Source organism: Dromiciops gliroides, chromosome 4 (assembly GCF_019393635.1).
Source record: "Dromiciops gliroides isolate mDroGli1 chromosome 4, mDroGli1.pri, whole genome shotgun sequence".
Lineage (NCBI taxonomy): Eukaryota > Metazoa > Chordata > Mammalia > Microbiotheria > Microbiotheriidae > Dromiciops > Dromiciops gliroides.
Genome location: NC_057864.1, coordinates 196,294,426 through 196,308,576, shown reverse-complemented (window position 1 = coordinate 196,308,576; position 14,151 = coordinate 196,294,426). Strand labels below are relative to the sequence as shown.

Genomic DNA, 14,151 nt, shown 5'->3' with positions numbered 1-14,151 from the left:
TTTAATTGATCTCTTCTCCAAAATCCTATCCTACTCCTACAACATAATGTTAATAACAAATTATGTATAGCACCTTCCTCACAACAATCCTGAGGAGTAGGTAATATTAGTATTATCACCATTTTACAGAGGAGGAAAACTGAGGCTTAGGCTGGATGACTTCCCAGTGTCATATATTTAATGAGTATCACACCCGAGATTTAAATACATTTTTCTGAAGGTGAGTATTCTTTCCACTATACCATACATCTCTCTCCCTAAATAAATGCACGTGATAAGTGATAGATGATAGATAGATAGATAAACAGATAGGTAGATAGAACATTTAGTAAGTAGTTGCTATGTTCTAGGCATTGTGCTAAGCACTGAGGTTACAAGACAGTCCATGACCTCAAAGAGCTTACATTCTAATGGGTAAAGTCTGTGTTTAAAGTCAGTAAGAAGGGGAGAAGTGGAAGAGAGGGAAGTAGCAGGGTGTAGAGTTGCCCTAGTCCAGGCAAAGATAAGGTAAAACTTTTTCCAGACAATGTTTTTTATGCTCTGGACAAGAAGTACTATATTTATGGTGACATACAGATACATCTAGAAAGAGGTAGGCCATAGTGCTAGGTGGCACAGTAGATAGAGTGCTGGGTTTGGGAATCAGGAAGACTCAGCTTCCTGAGTTCAAATCTGGCCTGAGACACTTATTAGCTGGGTGACCCTGGGCAAGTTTCTTTACCCTGTTTGCCTCAGTTTCCTCATCTGTAAAATGAATTGGAGAAGGAAATAGCAAACCACTCCAGTCTCTTTGCCAAGAAAACCCCAAATGGGGTCATGAAGAGTCAGACATGACTGAACAACAACGAAAAAGGCCATGGTCTCACTGTCCTCTTTCCTGGTCAGACCAAATCTGTAGTATCACATTCAGTTCTGGATGCCATATATTAGGGAGGATATCAACAAACTGTAGAGTAATCAGGGGAGAGTGACCAAGACAGGGAAAGGCCTAGAAATCAGACTGTAGGAGGACCAGTTGAAAGAGTTGGTGACATTTAGTGGAGCTGACTTGGGGATTGTGTGAACCCTTGGCCTGTGCTTGATGTGTTCTCTGAATTTGTAGGAGGTGACCAGTGTACCCATTTTATAGATGAAGAAACTAAGGCAGAGAGAAGACTTTTCTCCAGGGAAGGTGCCTAGTAAATGACAGAGCTAAGATTTTTTAAAAAGAAGGAAGGAAGGAAGGAAAAAAAAGAAAAAGAAACTGCAACAACTCGGGTTTTTTTATTACAAGTCAAATGTTCTTTCCATGAAATCCACTGTATACTGCCCCAAGTTGAAATGAAGCTTATTCATCAGTTGGTCCCTTCATGCCTTTATGGCTTTATTGGAGTCTTCTGTTATGTGGTTGTGCTTTTTTAAAAATGAGAGGGAGGCAATAAAAACTCCTTGAGTTTTATTTATAAAGTGCTCACTGAGATATCATTTCAGGAGCAGCGTGTCCCGGAAAAGCTCATGATCATCCGTGGCCGGCAATAAGGTTACCTGAGCAAACTGTCCTTGTAGCTTCTGTAACCAAAGGCATTCTCCTTGTTCCTATGTGAGAGAATCTGCCCAAAGCCAACTCAAAAGGAGAAGCCTCAAGTATCGATAGATTTAAATTCTAGTCAGTTTTGCCACAGACCTTTTCCTGTTTTAAGCTGACTCATTACCAGTCATTCTTCCCCAACTACACGTCTTTTTCTTTAACCGTGTTATTGATTTTTTTGTTTTTATACAAGGCATTTCCCAGTATATTCTTCCCCATTCTTCTCCCCAATTCCCTTCTCCCATCAAACTTCCCCTTACATTAAAGAAAAACAGTGAATCCAGCCTGGGACAAAGGATAAGGGGGAGGGTTGTCAACATATCCCACATTCCATGCCCATAGCCCCCTACTTCCCTGGGCAGGGAGGGGAATGTGTTTAATCTGTTCTCTGGGATAGATTGGTTATTTCATATTGTGAGCTTGGCCAATTCTTAGTATTCTTTCCTTCTTGTCTGATAATTTTTTTGAGGGGTGAGGGCAGGTAATGAGTGTTAAATGACTAGCCCAGGGTCACACAGCTAGTAAGTGTCAAGTATCTGAGGTCGGATTTGAATTCAGGTCCTCCTGAATCTAGGGCCGGTGCTTTATCCACTACACCACCTAGCTTCCCCCATCCCCCAAAATTTGTTTTTAAGAAGGTAGATGAGGGACAGCTAGGTGGCACAGTGGATAAAGCACCTGCCCTGGATTCAGGAGGACCTAAGTTCAAATATGGCCTTAGACACAGACACTTACTAGCTGTGTGACCCTGGGCAAGTCACTTAACCCTCATTGCCTCACAAAAAAAAGAAAGAAAAAGAAGGTAGATGATGGGGGTAGGGTTGGGTAATGAGGGTTAAATGATTTGCCCAGGGTCACACAGCTAGTATTAAGTGACCTGCCCTAGGACACACAATAAGTAACAAATTTAACTTGAGGTACTCCTACAACTTAGGCCTGAGGTCCTAGCTAGGTGGCACAGTGGACAGAACACTCTGGCTTCAGATACTTGACACTTACAAGCTGTGTGACCCTGAGCAAGTCACTTAACCCTGATTGCTGCAAACATCCTGGGCCATCTCCACTCATCCAGATACAAATCTTGCCACTGGACCCAGATGGCTTTGGAGGAGAGCAAAGAAAGGCAAACAAACAGTCCTGCTTTCAAGGAACTCAGTCTAATGGAGGAGACAACATGCAAACATCTAATCTGTAGACAATAGCTGCTAGAATTAAGCGTTTATCTTGTGCCAGACATTCAGTGCTGGTGATACGATTACAAAAGTGAGACAATGACCAACCACAATTCCAAAGGACTCATGATAAAACATGCTATCTACCTCTGGATAGAGAACTGATGGACTCAGATTGCCAATTGAATCATATTCCTTTCCTTCGTTCATTCATTTGTTCATTTGTTCGTTCCTTCCTCCTTCCCTTGCTTTAAGTCCTTCACTCCTTCCTTCCTTTCCTTTCTTCCCTCCCTTCCTCCTTCCCTCCCTTTCTTCTTTCCTTTTTTTCTTCCTTCCTTTCCTTTTTTAACATGGCTAATGTGAGAATTTGTTTTGTAAGACTATATATATTTGTAATGGGTTTATTTTTTCTTGCCTTCTCAATGGGTAGAGCAGAGGAGGGGGAGAGAGAAAGAGTTTGGAACTAAAAATAAAATAAATTTTTTAAATGACAAAAGTGAGACGGTTGACCTGACTTCAGGGAGCTTGTATCCCTAATAGGGGGTGACAGCACAAATATGGGCCTAGTGGTCAGGAAGGGATTGTCTGGGTAGTCACTGAGACATTGAGTCGATCCATTGTGCAGTTTATTGACATGCCCTTTCCAAGAACAATGGTCATATTAACCAGACAATCACCTGGCATTTACTAAGTGCCTAGAATGTGCCAGGAACTAGGGTTACAAATAACAAGGAATAAAACAAACCCTACGCTCAAAGACCTTATATATATATATATTCAACTCTCATATATATATATATATTTATGTATTTACACATGTGTATAAGTATGATAGTTAATTTTATTACTGAGCCTAAAGGCAAGAGTTAGAAAGTGGGGAGAGGAAACACGACAGGAAACATGGTGGCTCAATGGAAATGTAAAGGATGGTCTAGTCTGGGGCTGGCTAGATATAGTGGACTGGTTACTTTTGCACTTACTCACCAACTGAGACAGCTCAGTCTGAGTCAGAAAACCCAAAGTTAAATGGATAACGTCCCCCATGGAGGACCGGATAGATTTTTTTTTCTGGTGGCGCAGTCCAGGGGTGCTTCTCTAAGATGGGGAGAAGCAGAAAAGCCACAGGGTGGATGGACGATGAATTTAGAGCTGGAAGGGGACCTTAGGTTGGCCATAGAGTCCAATCTTCTCATTTTACATAGGAGGAAACTGAGTCACCTAAAGGTTAAGTAACTTGCCCAGGGTTATACAGCTATTAAATGTGCGAGGTGGGATTTGAACCTTGGTCTTCCTGGCTCCAAGTTCTGTACCTTTCACTAGGCCATGATATGTGTCCAAACGGCTTGTTATATGGGGATCATGGTCTGGATTGGGAAAATGGGGCTAGGTTAAGTGATAGACCCAAGGTCACAGCTCAGAGTCGGGATTTCAACATAGATTCCATGGCTCCAAAGACACTGTTCTTTTCACTGGATCATGCATCTCTTATGCTAAAGAGGCTCTTAGATGACTGGATGGACTAGTTCCTACGCCAGAAAATTATGGCTCTTAAACATTGGAGCAGTGATCCCTAGAATGGTTAGTTCCTCCAGTACATTCCATCCTGGCCATTTGCCGCTCTGCCCTCCTCGATAGCTTAACCCTTTACTAGGAACCTAACCCTTAATCCCTACCTAGGAACTTATAGTCTGGGGCCTGCACTGTCCTGGTTCATGAATATGTTTCATGACTGGCCCCAGCTGTGCTTCACAACCCACTCTGGTCATTTTCTTGCCATTCAGTGCTTTGCCTTTGACCTTCTGGGCCATGAGGCCTTGCCATCTACCTGCCTCTGGACCCAGGATGTCTTCCTTTACCTCCCAGCTCCGGAATGGCAATGAAACCAGCATTGCCATTGCTTCTAGAAAGGACCCATCAATCAGCTCCCCGATGACCCCACTTGGTCGCTGTGGTTTCCCAAACCAAAACAATCACTCCCTGGTTCCCAGCTTCTAGATATGCCATCTTCCCCTAGGAAAATATAAGCTCCTTGAACATAAAGATTGTCACTCATTTTTTATTTTTATCTCTCATCCGTAACACATTCTTTGGTACCCAGTAAGCACTTAATAGCTTCTTGCTTTTATTTTCTTTTTTCATTTCATTTCTTTCTTTCTCCCTTCTTTCCTTCTTTCCCTCTTTTTTCTTTCTCCCTTCCTTCTTTCTTCCTTCTTCCCTACTTTCTTCTTTCCTTCCTTTTCCCTCCCTTCTTCCTTTTTGCCTCTTTCACTCCGTCCTTTCTTTTTCTTTCTCTCTCTGTCTCTGTTTCTGTCTGTCTTTCTCTCCCTCCCTTCCTCCCTTCCTCCCTCCCGCCCCTCATATTGGCAGCAGTTTTCAGAAGTGGTATTGGCTTTTGGGGGTTGGGGGAGTCCACTCTCATCTATGCTGCTTATTACTGTGCAATTTGGTGCAAGGGTACTTAACCTCTTTGGCTTTCAGCTTCCTTATCTATAAAATGAGAAGCTGGTCCTAGATAAACTCAGGTCCCATCCAGCTCTTAATTCTTTAATTAATCATACTAGGATACTATGATGTCCTCTTCACAGGGTCGTTTTGTGTTTTAAATGAGATAATATATGCAAAGTACTTTGAACATCTCTTGAAGTGCCATATAAATGTATTCTTGCGGCAGTGGTGGTGGTGCTGGTTACTCTTATGTCTTCTATCCCCGTTAGGGCCCTTCTGCAGTACATAGTTCTGGACCTCAGGCCTCTGTCTCAGGTGCCTGGTATATAAGCTATAGAAGAGAAGGAGACTTTGCATGTAAACATGAGTCTCCTGGAAGAGCAGGCTCGTGGTCAATCATCCAGAATGTCAGTGACTCCATCTCCTTGTCTCACCTGGTGAGCTTATAGGAGTTCTGGGTTTCTTTGTGTCTACTTGGTCTGTTTATTGGCAATGCCTTTAGTAGCCTTTTTGATTGCCATGTGCCCTTTGAAAGAGAAGCCAATTACCTTTACGAGCTTGTGGTTTTGGTGCTGCCTTGAAAGCTGCTGTTTCTCCCTAACCCGCTTCAATAGGGTGACTGTGTGTGCCTGGGTTTCCTTCCTCTTGCATCAGTCAGTCTTGGGGAGTGTACAAGAGGTTATTGATGGAAAAGATAAACAGATTACTTAGACCTCAAGCTAATAGTTGCCTGGTTTTTTTGTGTGGTGTTTTTTAACGTGCCTTTCATCATTTAGTGAATTGTTTGTTTTGCTGCCTGAGGCCTTGTTGGAAGTAGATGTGGGGTGCTAGACATCTGTTGTTGTGACGTTTGTGCGCCATGAGAGCTGGGCTTTTGGAAGCAAAGTCAATATGGGAGAAGGCTGGAGATAGATTTCACTGAAGGAGAATCCTGGGTGGAAAATGACACCACCATACACTTTCTGCTGCCCCTCTCCCTCCTAGCACACATAATGATGAAGCCATGGATCTGTGGGTAGTTGGCTAGACGAAGCATTTCTGAAGCACCTGCTATGGGCAATTAGGTAGCGCAATAGTGGATAGAATGCTGGTCTGGAGTCAGGAAAACTCATCTTCATGAGTTCAAATCTGACTTCAGACACTTATTAGCTGTGTGACCCTGGGCAAGTCCCTTAACCCTGTTTGCCTCAGTTTCCTCATCTTTTAAATGAGCAGGAGAAGGAAATGGCAAATCATTCCAGTATCTTTGCCAGAAAGCCCCAAATGGGGTCATGGAGAGTCAGACACAACTGAAACAATTGAACAGCAAAGGACTTGCTTTGTGTCAGGCACTGTGCTGACCTCTGGTGATGCAAACACAGGCAAGCAAGACAGTCTATACACTCAAGGGACTTACATTCAAATGGGGAATGATAAAGGGGAAGGATGCTCAGGTACTGTGGTTTGGAGCTAGGGTCAGGAGGTGAAATGGAGCCTTGATTCCAAGCAAGGTAAGATGAAAGGTCACATGTGGAAGTCCCGGGTGGGAGGTCCCCTTGAGGAATCCAAATTTCTTTTGGAGAGGAGCCGAGAGGTGAAGGCCTGATTGGAGGTGGCACGGTTTGGAGCTACCAGATGGGAAGTAAGAGCTAGAAAGGACATTAGAGACTATAAAATGGATCTCTACCCAAAGGGGTTATGACCAAGCCTCTTCTTGATAATGCTGCTGTACTGATAAGGGTTATCAGGAGGATTCAAGAAAGGAGAAATCCAGACCATTTTGGTGGTCACAAACATAAAATTGATTTTTAATTCATAGCTTTTTTGCTTTTACGTGTGGGAAATTGATATTTATAAATGAAAGAGGGAGCACGGTGTTGAGGATAGAGACCTGATCTCAAATCTATGAAGACCTGTGTTCCAATTCTGCCTCTGATACATACTGGTTGTCACTTAGTTTTAGGCAATCTAGGTAACTTTCTAAGACTATAAATTATAGAGAAGGTGCCAACCTACATTGGTAGAAGGAATTTTCTCACCTGGGAGTTCCCTATACCAATGAAATTACATGTTCAGTCCCTGGTATTATTCAGTTGTTTCAGTCATGTCAAACTCTTTGTGACCCCATTTTAATGGGGTTTTCTTGGCAAAGATACTGAAGGGATTTACTATTTCCTTCTCCAGCTCATTTTACAGATGAAACTGAGGCAAACAGAATTAAGTGACTTGCCCAGGGTCACCTCTCTAGTAAGTATCTGAGGCCAGATTTGAGCTCAAGTCCTCCTGGTTCCAGGCTCAGTGCTCTATTCACTGAGCCATCTAGCTATCTCTGTTCAGTCCCTAATCTCCTAATAATCATAATTTTAAAAATTAAATCTTTTTCCAATCAACAAAAATCTGCTTTCTCTGCCTTGCACTCCTCTCCACTTCCCCCTAGTTGAGAAAGCAAGAAAAACAAAACTCCTGTTACAAACATATGTAGTTGAGGAAAATAAATGTCCATGTTGACCATATCCAATATATACACACACACACACACATATGTATGCTTCAGTTTATACTCTGAGTCCATTACCTCTCCCTTTGGAGGTGGGTAGTTTGTTTCATCATAAGTCTTCTGGAGTTATGGCTGGTCATTGTGTTGATCAGGGTTCCTAAGTCTTTTAAAGTTGTCTTTATAATATTGTTATTGTATGAAATGTTCTGGTTCTACTTACTTCACTTTGTATCTTTATGTGAGTCTTCCCTGGTTTCTCAGAAACCACCCCTTTCATCATTTCTTATAGCACAATAGTACTCCATCACATTCACATACCATAACTTATTCATTCATTCCCCCATTTGATGGGTGCCACCCTAACCCCCATTTTCTAATTTTTTGCCTCTGCAGAAAGAACTGTTATAGGTATTTTTGTATAAATGAGTCCCCTTTTTCTCTTTTGTTGGACATAGACCTTTGGCTATATCTCTTTGAATAGAGACCTAGTATTTCTATCACTGGGTCAGAAGATATGCACAGTTTAATAGCTTTTTGGGCATAAATCCAAATTGTTTCTCAAAATGGCTAGACCAGTTCTTGGCTCCACTGACATTGCATTGATGTACCTGTTTTCCCATAGCCTCTCTAGCATTTGTCATTTTTCTTTTGTGTCAGTTTTGACAGTCCTATGGGTGTGAGGTGGAACTTCAGAGTGGTTTTAACTTGAATTTTTCTAATTTCCCCCCAATATTTAGAAAGTCAATATTGTGTCACAAATCAGTAGCATTTAGTTTTGTTTTTGTTTTTTGTTTTTGGGTGGGGCAATGGGGTTAAATAACTTGCCCAGGGTCACACAGCTAGTAAGTGTCAAGTGTCTGAGGCCGGATTTGAACTCAGGTCCTCCTGAATCCAGGGCCGGTGCTTTATCCACTGCACCCCAGCATTTAGTTTTAAAGGCCCATTGTCTGCCTTTTGCTCAAGTGTACTGGGCTTTATGCCTTGAATAACTTTTATCCATCAAAGATTGTGACTGCTTTAGGGCCTGGTGATCACATTTTTTGTCTTTTTGTACATATTTCTTTTGTGTGTGTGTGGGTCAATGAGGGTTAAGTGACTTGCCCAAGGTCACATAGCTAGTAAGTGTTAAGTGTCTGAGGATGGATTTGAACTCAGGTTCTCCGGAATCCAAGGCCAGTGCTTTATCCACTGCACCACCTAGCTGCCCCTTTTGTACATATTTCTACTCTCTTCCCCCCCCACCCCCCCGCCCCAACTCATATCTCACTTTCACTGGCAGTGAGTTGTTGGACCTTAGCACAGTGATTCTGATTTTTGGATCCATTCCAACTCTTAATTATGGCCTTTCGTTTTGATAGTATATTTCTCTTTTTCTGTCAGAAGTACATCTGTGATCTCATTTGATCCTTCAGGTCAATAGGCTAGAAGCAATGGTGGCCACTGATGAGGAGCAGTATGATTTAGTAGAAAGCACCGGACTTAATTAAGAGATCTAAGTTTGGATCCCAGATTTGATGCCCACTTTTGAATCTCCATTTCTTCCTCTTTACTTATGTGAGATTAAAATTGGATATTAGATCATAAATCTACCCTACTTAACCTTTCCCTTAATTTATCTCCCAGACTAGTAAATGGAAGAAGCTTCTGGTTTTCTAGATAGAGCTTTTATTGTATGGTGGTCACAAGGTGATGTTGATTAGAAGGATAGGAAAGTAGAAATACAATACAAATCGTCTTAAGTCTAGGCTTAGTCTATATTCCGTATAAAATTCACCAAAAGCCGAAGGCCACCTTTTGGGGAGAGAGACCGAGTCAAGCGCATGCTGTTAACCGAGAGCTGGGCCGAGTCAAACTCCAGTCCGTGTCTGTCTGTGCAGCACAGCCAGGAGACCAGCGGAGCAGGAAAAAGGCCCCACTTCCGTTCTCTCCTTGCCTTTTAAGCTCGCACCCTGGAAGTCGAGTGCTCAGCAGGCAATCTGGCATGCGTCGCAGGCGGACTGGTGTGTGTAGCTCATGCTGTTGGTCTCCTCCCCAAAAGGGTGGTCCTAAAAAAAAACTGGCGTCTTTCCATTATCTAACCGACTGTTAAAACTTTTTACCACATTCCCCCCTTTTGTTCCTCAAGAAACAAAATATTTCCTTGACGGAACAGTAAAAATAATATAATAACTATTGCTAACTAATAATATGTGAACAACAATATAGAAAAGGAAGAGAGGAAAGATTTGTCCAGAGGGGCGATTTTTTTTTTTTTGTCCTCATGAACCGACACTTTGACATTAGTCTTGCAAAGGGAGAGCCTCATGTTACAGATAGTGTATATTATAACAGAAAGGAGATAGTAAAAACTAACAAAACATATAAAGTCTCTGAGTTCTTTTGTCTTCTTGAAGTGGTAAGATGTCATCAGGAGGAAACTGGATTCTGGACTCTGGTCTGGACTCTGGTCTGGATATTCTGTTATTTTTGACTGTTTCATCAAGGAAACGTACCGTTTCTTGAGGAAACAAAGCGGGGAACTGTAACGATTGGAATGATGCCACCTGCTGGAGACTTACTGTAGAAGAGTTCTGCCCATGAAGCGAAGGTCTTTGAGGGCAAGACCAGGAGTCTTTTCTTTGGTGTCACAGGAAGTGACGCGGGCTAGTGGGAGGAGGAAGGAAGAGACTGGCACTCGCTCCGAGGCTCTTTCCTTTGGACTCTGGTGGAGAGCGGAGCTAGAAATGTGCTCTCCCTTTAATAGATAGGAATCTAGGCCTTTTTCTTCTCTCTTTACCAAACTCTTATTCTCCTTAATAAATGCTTAAAAGTCTAACTCTTGCTAAAGCTTATAATTTATTGGCGACCACTCATTGGATATTTTAGACAGACTAGCTAGAATTTTAACCCTTAACACTTACACAGGGGGAATGAGATTTATATAATATAACTCACAGAATAGCTGTGAGGAGAGAGTTTTATAAACTTTAAAGTGTTATAGAAATGTGAGCTGCTTAATCTTCCTTTGAGGAATCCTGATATAATTCACTAACTCTCCTAATGCTTTCCTTCTTCTCTTTGTGCAGATCCAGTCCTGCAGGTTCCCACCCATGTTGAAGAGTAAGTTTCCTGATTTACTTCAGCTTTTTTTTTTTCCTGTGTGATTTGTCTAAATTTGTTGCCTCCTACCCCTTCTTTTTGTCTCTCTGCTCTTTTACCAACAAAGGGAGACAGAATTTGAATTGGAAAACTCACAAGCCAACAAGAAGACTGACTTCCAAGCCAGGATTTGGTGTGTTACTGTGATCAGAGATGAAATTGACCTTTCCCATGTATATAGGGTTAGAAATAGGGATTGGACCTATGATTTCTTTAGTAATGGGAACACTTGAATGAGAAAACTCCTTTTACCAATGTGGCTGGTACATTCTGCAGCAACTTATACTCAGCACATTGCCTAAAGCAACAAAAGGTTAAAAGAGACAGCCGAGGGCAGTTAGGTGGCACAGTGAATAAAGCACCGGTCCTGGATTCAAGAAGACCTGAGTTCAAATCTGGCCTCAGACACTTGACACTAGCTGTGTGACCCTGGGCAAGTCACTTAACCCTCATTACCCTGCCTCCCCCCACCCCCCAAAAAAGAAAGAAAGAGACAGTTGAGTGGTACAGTGACTAGAGCGCTGGACTTGGAATCAAAAAAAGACCTGGGTTCAAATGCAGCCTTGGGTTACTTGTCTATCAGAGGCAGAACTTGAACCCAGGGCTTCCTAGATTCAAAGCCAGCTCTCTAACCATCATGCCATCCATCCTACCTCATCCCCATATGAGCTGTAAAATCTTTGAAAGTTGGATGCCAAATATCAATTCAGGTGAATAGACAACTTGAAAACTGAAAAATAAAAATAATAATGCCTGCAAGGGGATTCTGTGTGACTTCAGTATGACTGAAGAGCTATTTAGAATTATTGATCAGCTTGTAGGAATCCCCTTGATGCCTGCCTTGGCAGTCCTCTTCCATCTGCTTTGTGTGTCTCTCAGACAGACATCTTCATTTCTGTCTCAGTGTCTGAGTATTACACTTTCAGAGTCTTCTTCCAGTTTAAAAAAGAAAAGAAAAGAAAAACAAATGCTCAGAGGAAAACAGAGTAGCGTAATCTAGCTGAGTTTATGTACTATTCCTAAGATAACTGGATTTTAAAAAATAAATGCTAGGGGGGCAGCTAGGTGGCACAGTGGATAGAGCACCGGCTCTGGAGTCAGGAGGACTTGAATTCAAACCTGGCCTTAGACACTTGACACTTACTAGCTGTGTGATGCCGGGCAAGTCACTTAACCCTAATTGCCTCACAAAAAATAAATAAATAAATGCTAGGGCAGCTAGGTGGCACAGCGGATAAAGCACTGGCCCTGAATTCAGGAAGACCTGAGTTCAAATCTGGCCTCAGACACTTGACACGTACTAGCTGTGTGACCCTGGGCAAGTCACTTAACCCTCATTGCCCTGCCCCTCCCCCCCCAAAAAAATTTACTGAACTTGGACATGAAAGTCAAGTTGAAAAAATTTTTAATGAATTTTCCTTGTCCTTATTCATAGAATCTTAGGGTTTAGAGGGATCTAGAAGGTTTATTTAGCTCAGCCTCCTACCCAGTACAGTTGCTAGGACTTTGCTTTCTATCCCCAGCACTTAACACAATGCCTGGCACCTAATAGGTACTTAATAAATATTTATTTACTGAATGGTGGGAAGAGCACTGTGCTTTTTTTATCAGAGGGTCTGGGTTCAGGAGTCTAAGTTCAAATCCTGGCTCCCAAATTTACTAGAGCTGTGTTACTGGCCAGGCCCCTTAACTGCTCTGAACTTGTTTCCTTATCTTTAAAACAGATATAAACAATATTTGTACTACCTTTTCCAGTCCCCCTTCAAGCTAGTTCATTCCCCCTTTGATAATCTCCACTTAATCGTGTATGTATTTTGTTTGTACATAGTTGTTTGCTTCTTTGACCATTAGATTGTAAGCTCTTTGATATTAACATCTGTGGTCATGCCATGCGCTTGTACCTTTGAATGACTATGGTCATACATAATGTATGTGCAGGGCTATTAAGGATTTAATTTTTTTTTTTTTGCTTCTTCTCCCCCCCAGGCCTGCATTCCTCCCAGACCCCAATGATGGAAGCCTGTATACACTCGGTGGCAAGAACAATGAAGGTCTGACGGTAAGTGTCCTTGACACTCTAGAAGCCCTGGGCCTTCAGATTGGCCAGAGATCTCTGTGTGGCATTATTGCTGACAGGATGCTAGTGACAGGAACTGATGAAGGCATCAGGGATATGCCACACTTGTGGAACTGACATCCCCCTTGGGATTGCTCGCATTTCTCTTCATATCATGATTTAGCCTGCAGAAATTTAGTCTGCAGAAATGACTGCTTTGGGACTTTTAAATAAATCATCAGTACTTAGAACAATTGTGCTTATCGGTGACTATGGGAATGGGGAGGATATGGAGGAGTGGGTATCTAATTCTAAAGAACATCTCTTTGATAGGAAGATGAATGTAAACCCCTTGTGGTCAGGAACTGTTTATTTTAGCCTTTCTACCCTGGTGCCTAGTACAGTGTCTTGCACATAGTAGAGATGGGAGAAAGTGGTATCTTATGAACCTCACAATTATCTGAATGGGAAGAAAGAAGGTTGAACACATACACACAAATATGTAAGCATAGTTAGTGTAGAAATACATTAAAATCAATAGGGAAATAGGTAGAGACAGGAAGAAGGAAGTGGGGAGTAAGAAAGATAGTAGATTTGGGGAGGGAAGGCAGAAGCCAAACATTTCAGTTATGGTGCATAGATTATAAAGACAGGATTAAAGGGGAAGTAAGAAAGACTTAGCAATTTAAGTCTGGGTAACATGAAGAGAGGAAGGACAGGGGAATAGAATGAGAACATTCTAATTATAAATTATCAGTGATGAAACCACTTTTTCCACCTTTTCTTTTGTAAATTTAAGGGGGTGGGAAGCAAAGCTAGGTAACATCATAGTAGCATGTTATAGAGGGAAATACAGAATTAACAATCATTATTATGATTGTAAATGTGATAAACTACCCATAAAATGAGGAGGGTGGCAGAGTGGATAAGAAAGCAGGATTCAGGGGCAAGTAGGTGGCTCAGTGGATAAAGCACCAGCCCTGGATTCAGGAGGGACCTGAGTTCAAATCTGGCCTCAGACACTTGATACTGTGTGACCTTGGGCAAGTCACTTAACCCTCATTGCCAGGCAAAAAAAAAAAACTCCAAACAAACAAGAAAGCAGGATTCAACATATATGAAACATGAAGATTCACCCAGAATTAAAATGAGGGACTAGAGTATGATTGTTTATGCCTTAGACAAATTTAAAGAATCAGGGGTGTTGATCATAATGTAAGAAAAGTCTATGGTAAAAATATACATGGCTAAAAGGAATAAACAAGGAAGTTTCATTGTGTTTAACAACACCATAAAT

The 14,151-nt window shown here is 41.9% G+C and overlaps 1 protein-coding gene across 1 annotated transcript in view; it reads left to right on the top strand.

Annotated features, from left to right (window-relative positions):
- ERN1 (endoplasmic reticulum to nucleus signaling 1) overlaps positions 1-14,151 on the top strand; it is a 109,700-nt gene that overhangs the window by 51,025 nt on the left and 44,524 nt on the right. The window contains 2 exon segments of the mRNA XM_043962751.1: positions 10,726-10,759; positions 12,785-12,857. Of these exon segments, the coding sequence (XP_043818686.1) occupies positions 10,726-10,759; positions 12,785-12,857 (107 nt within the window).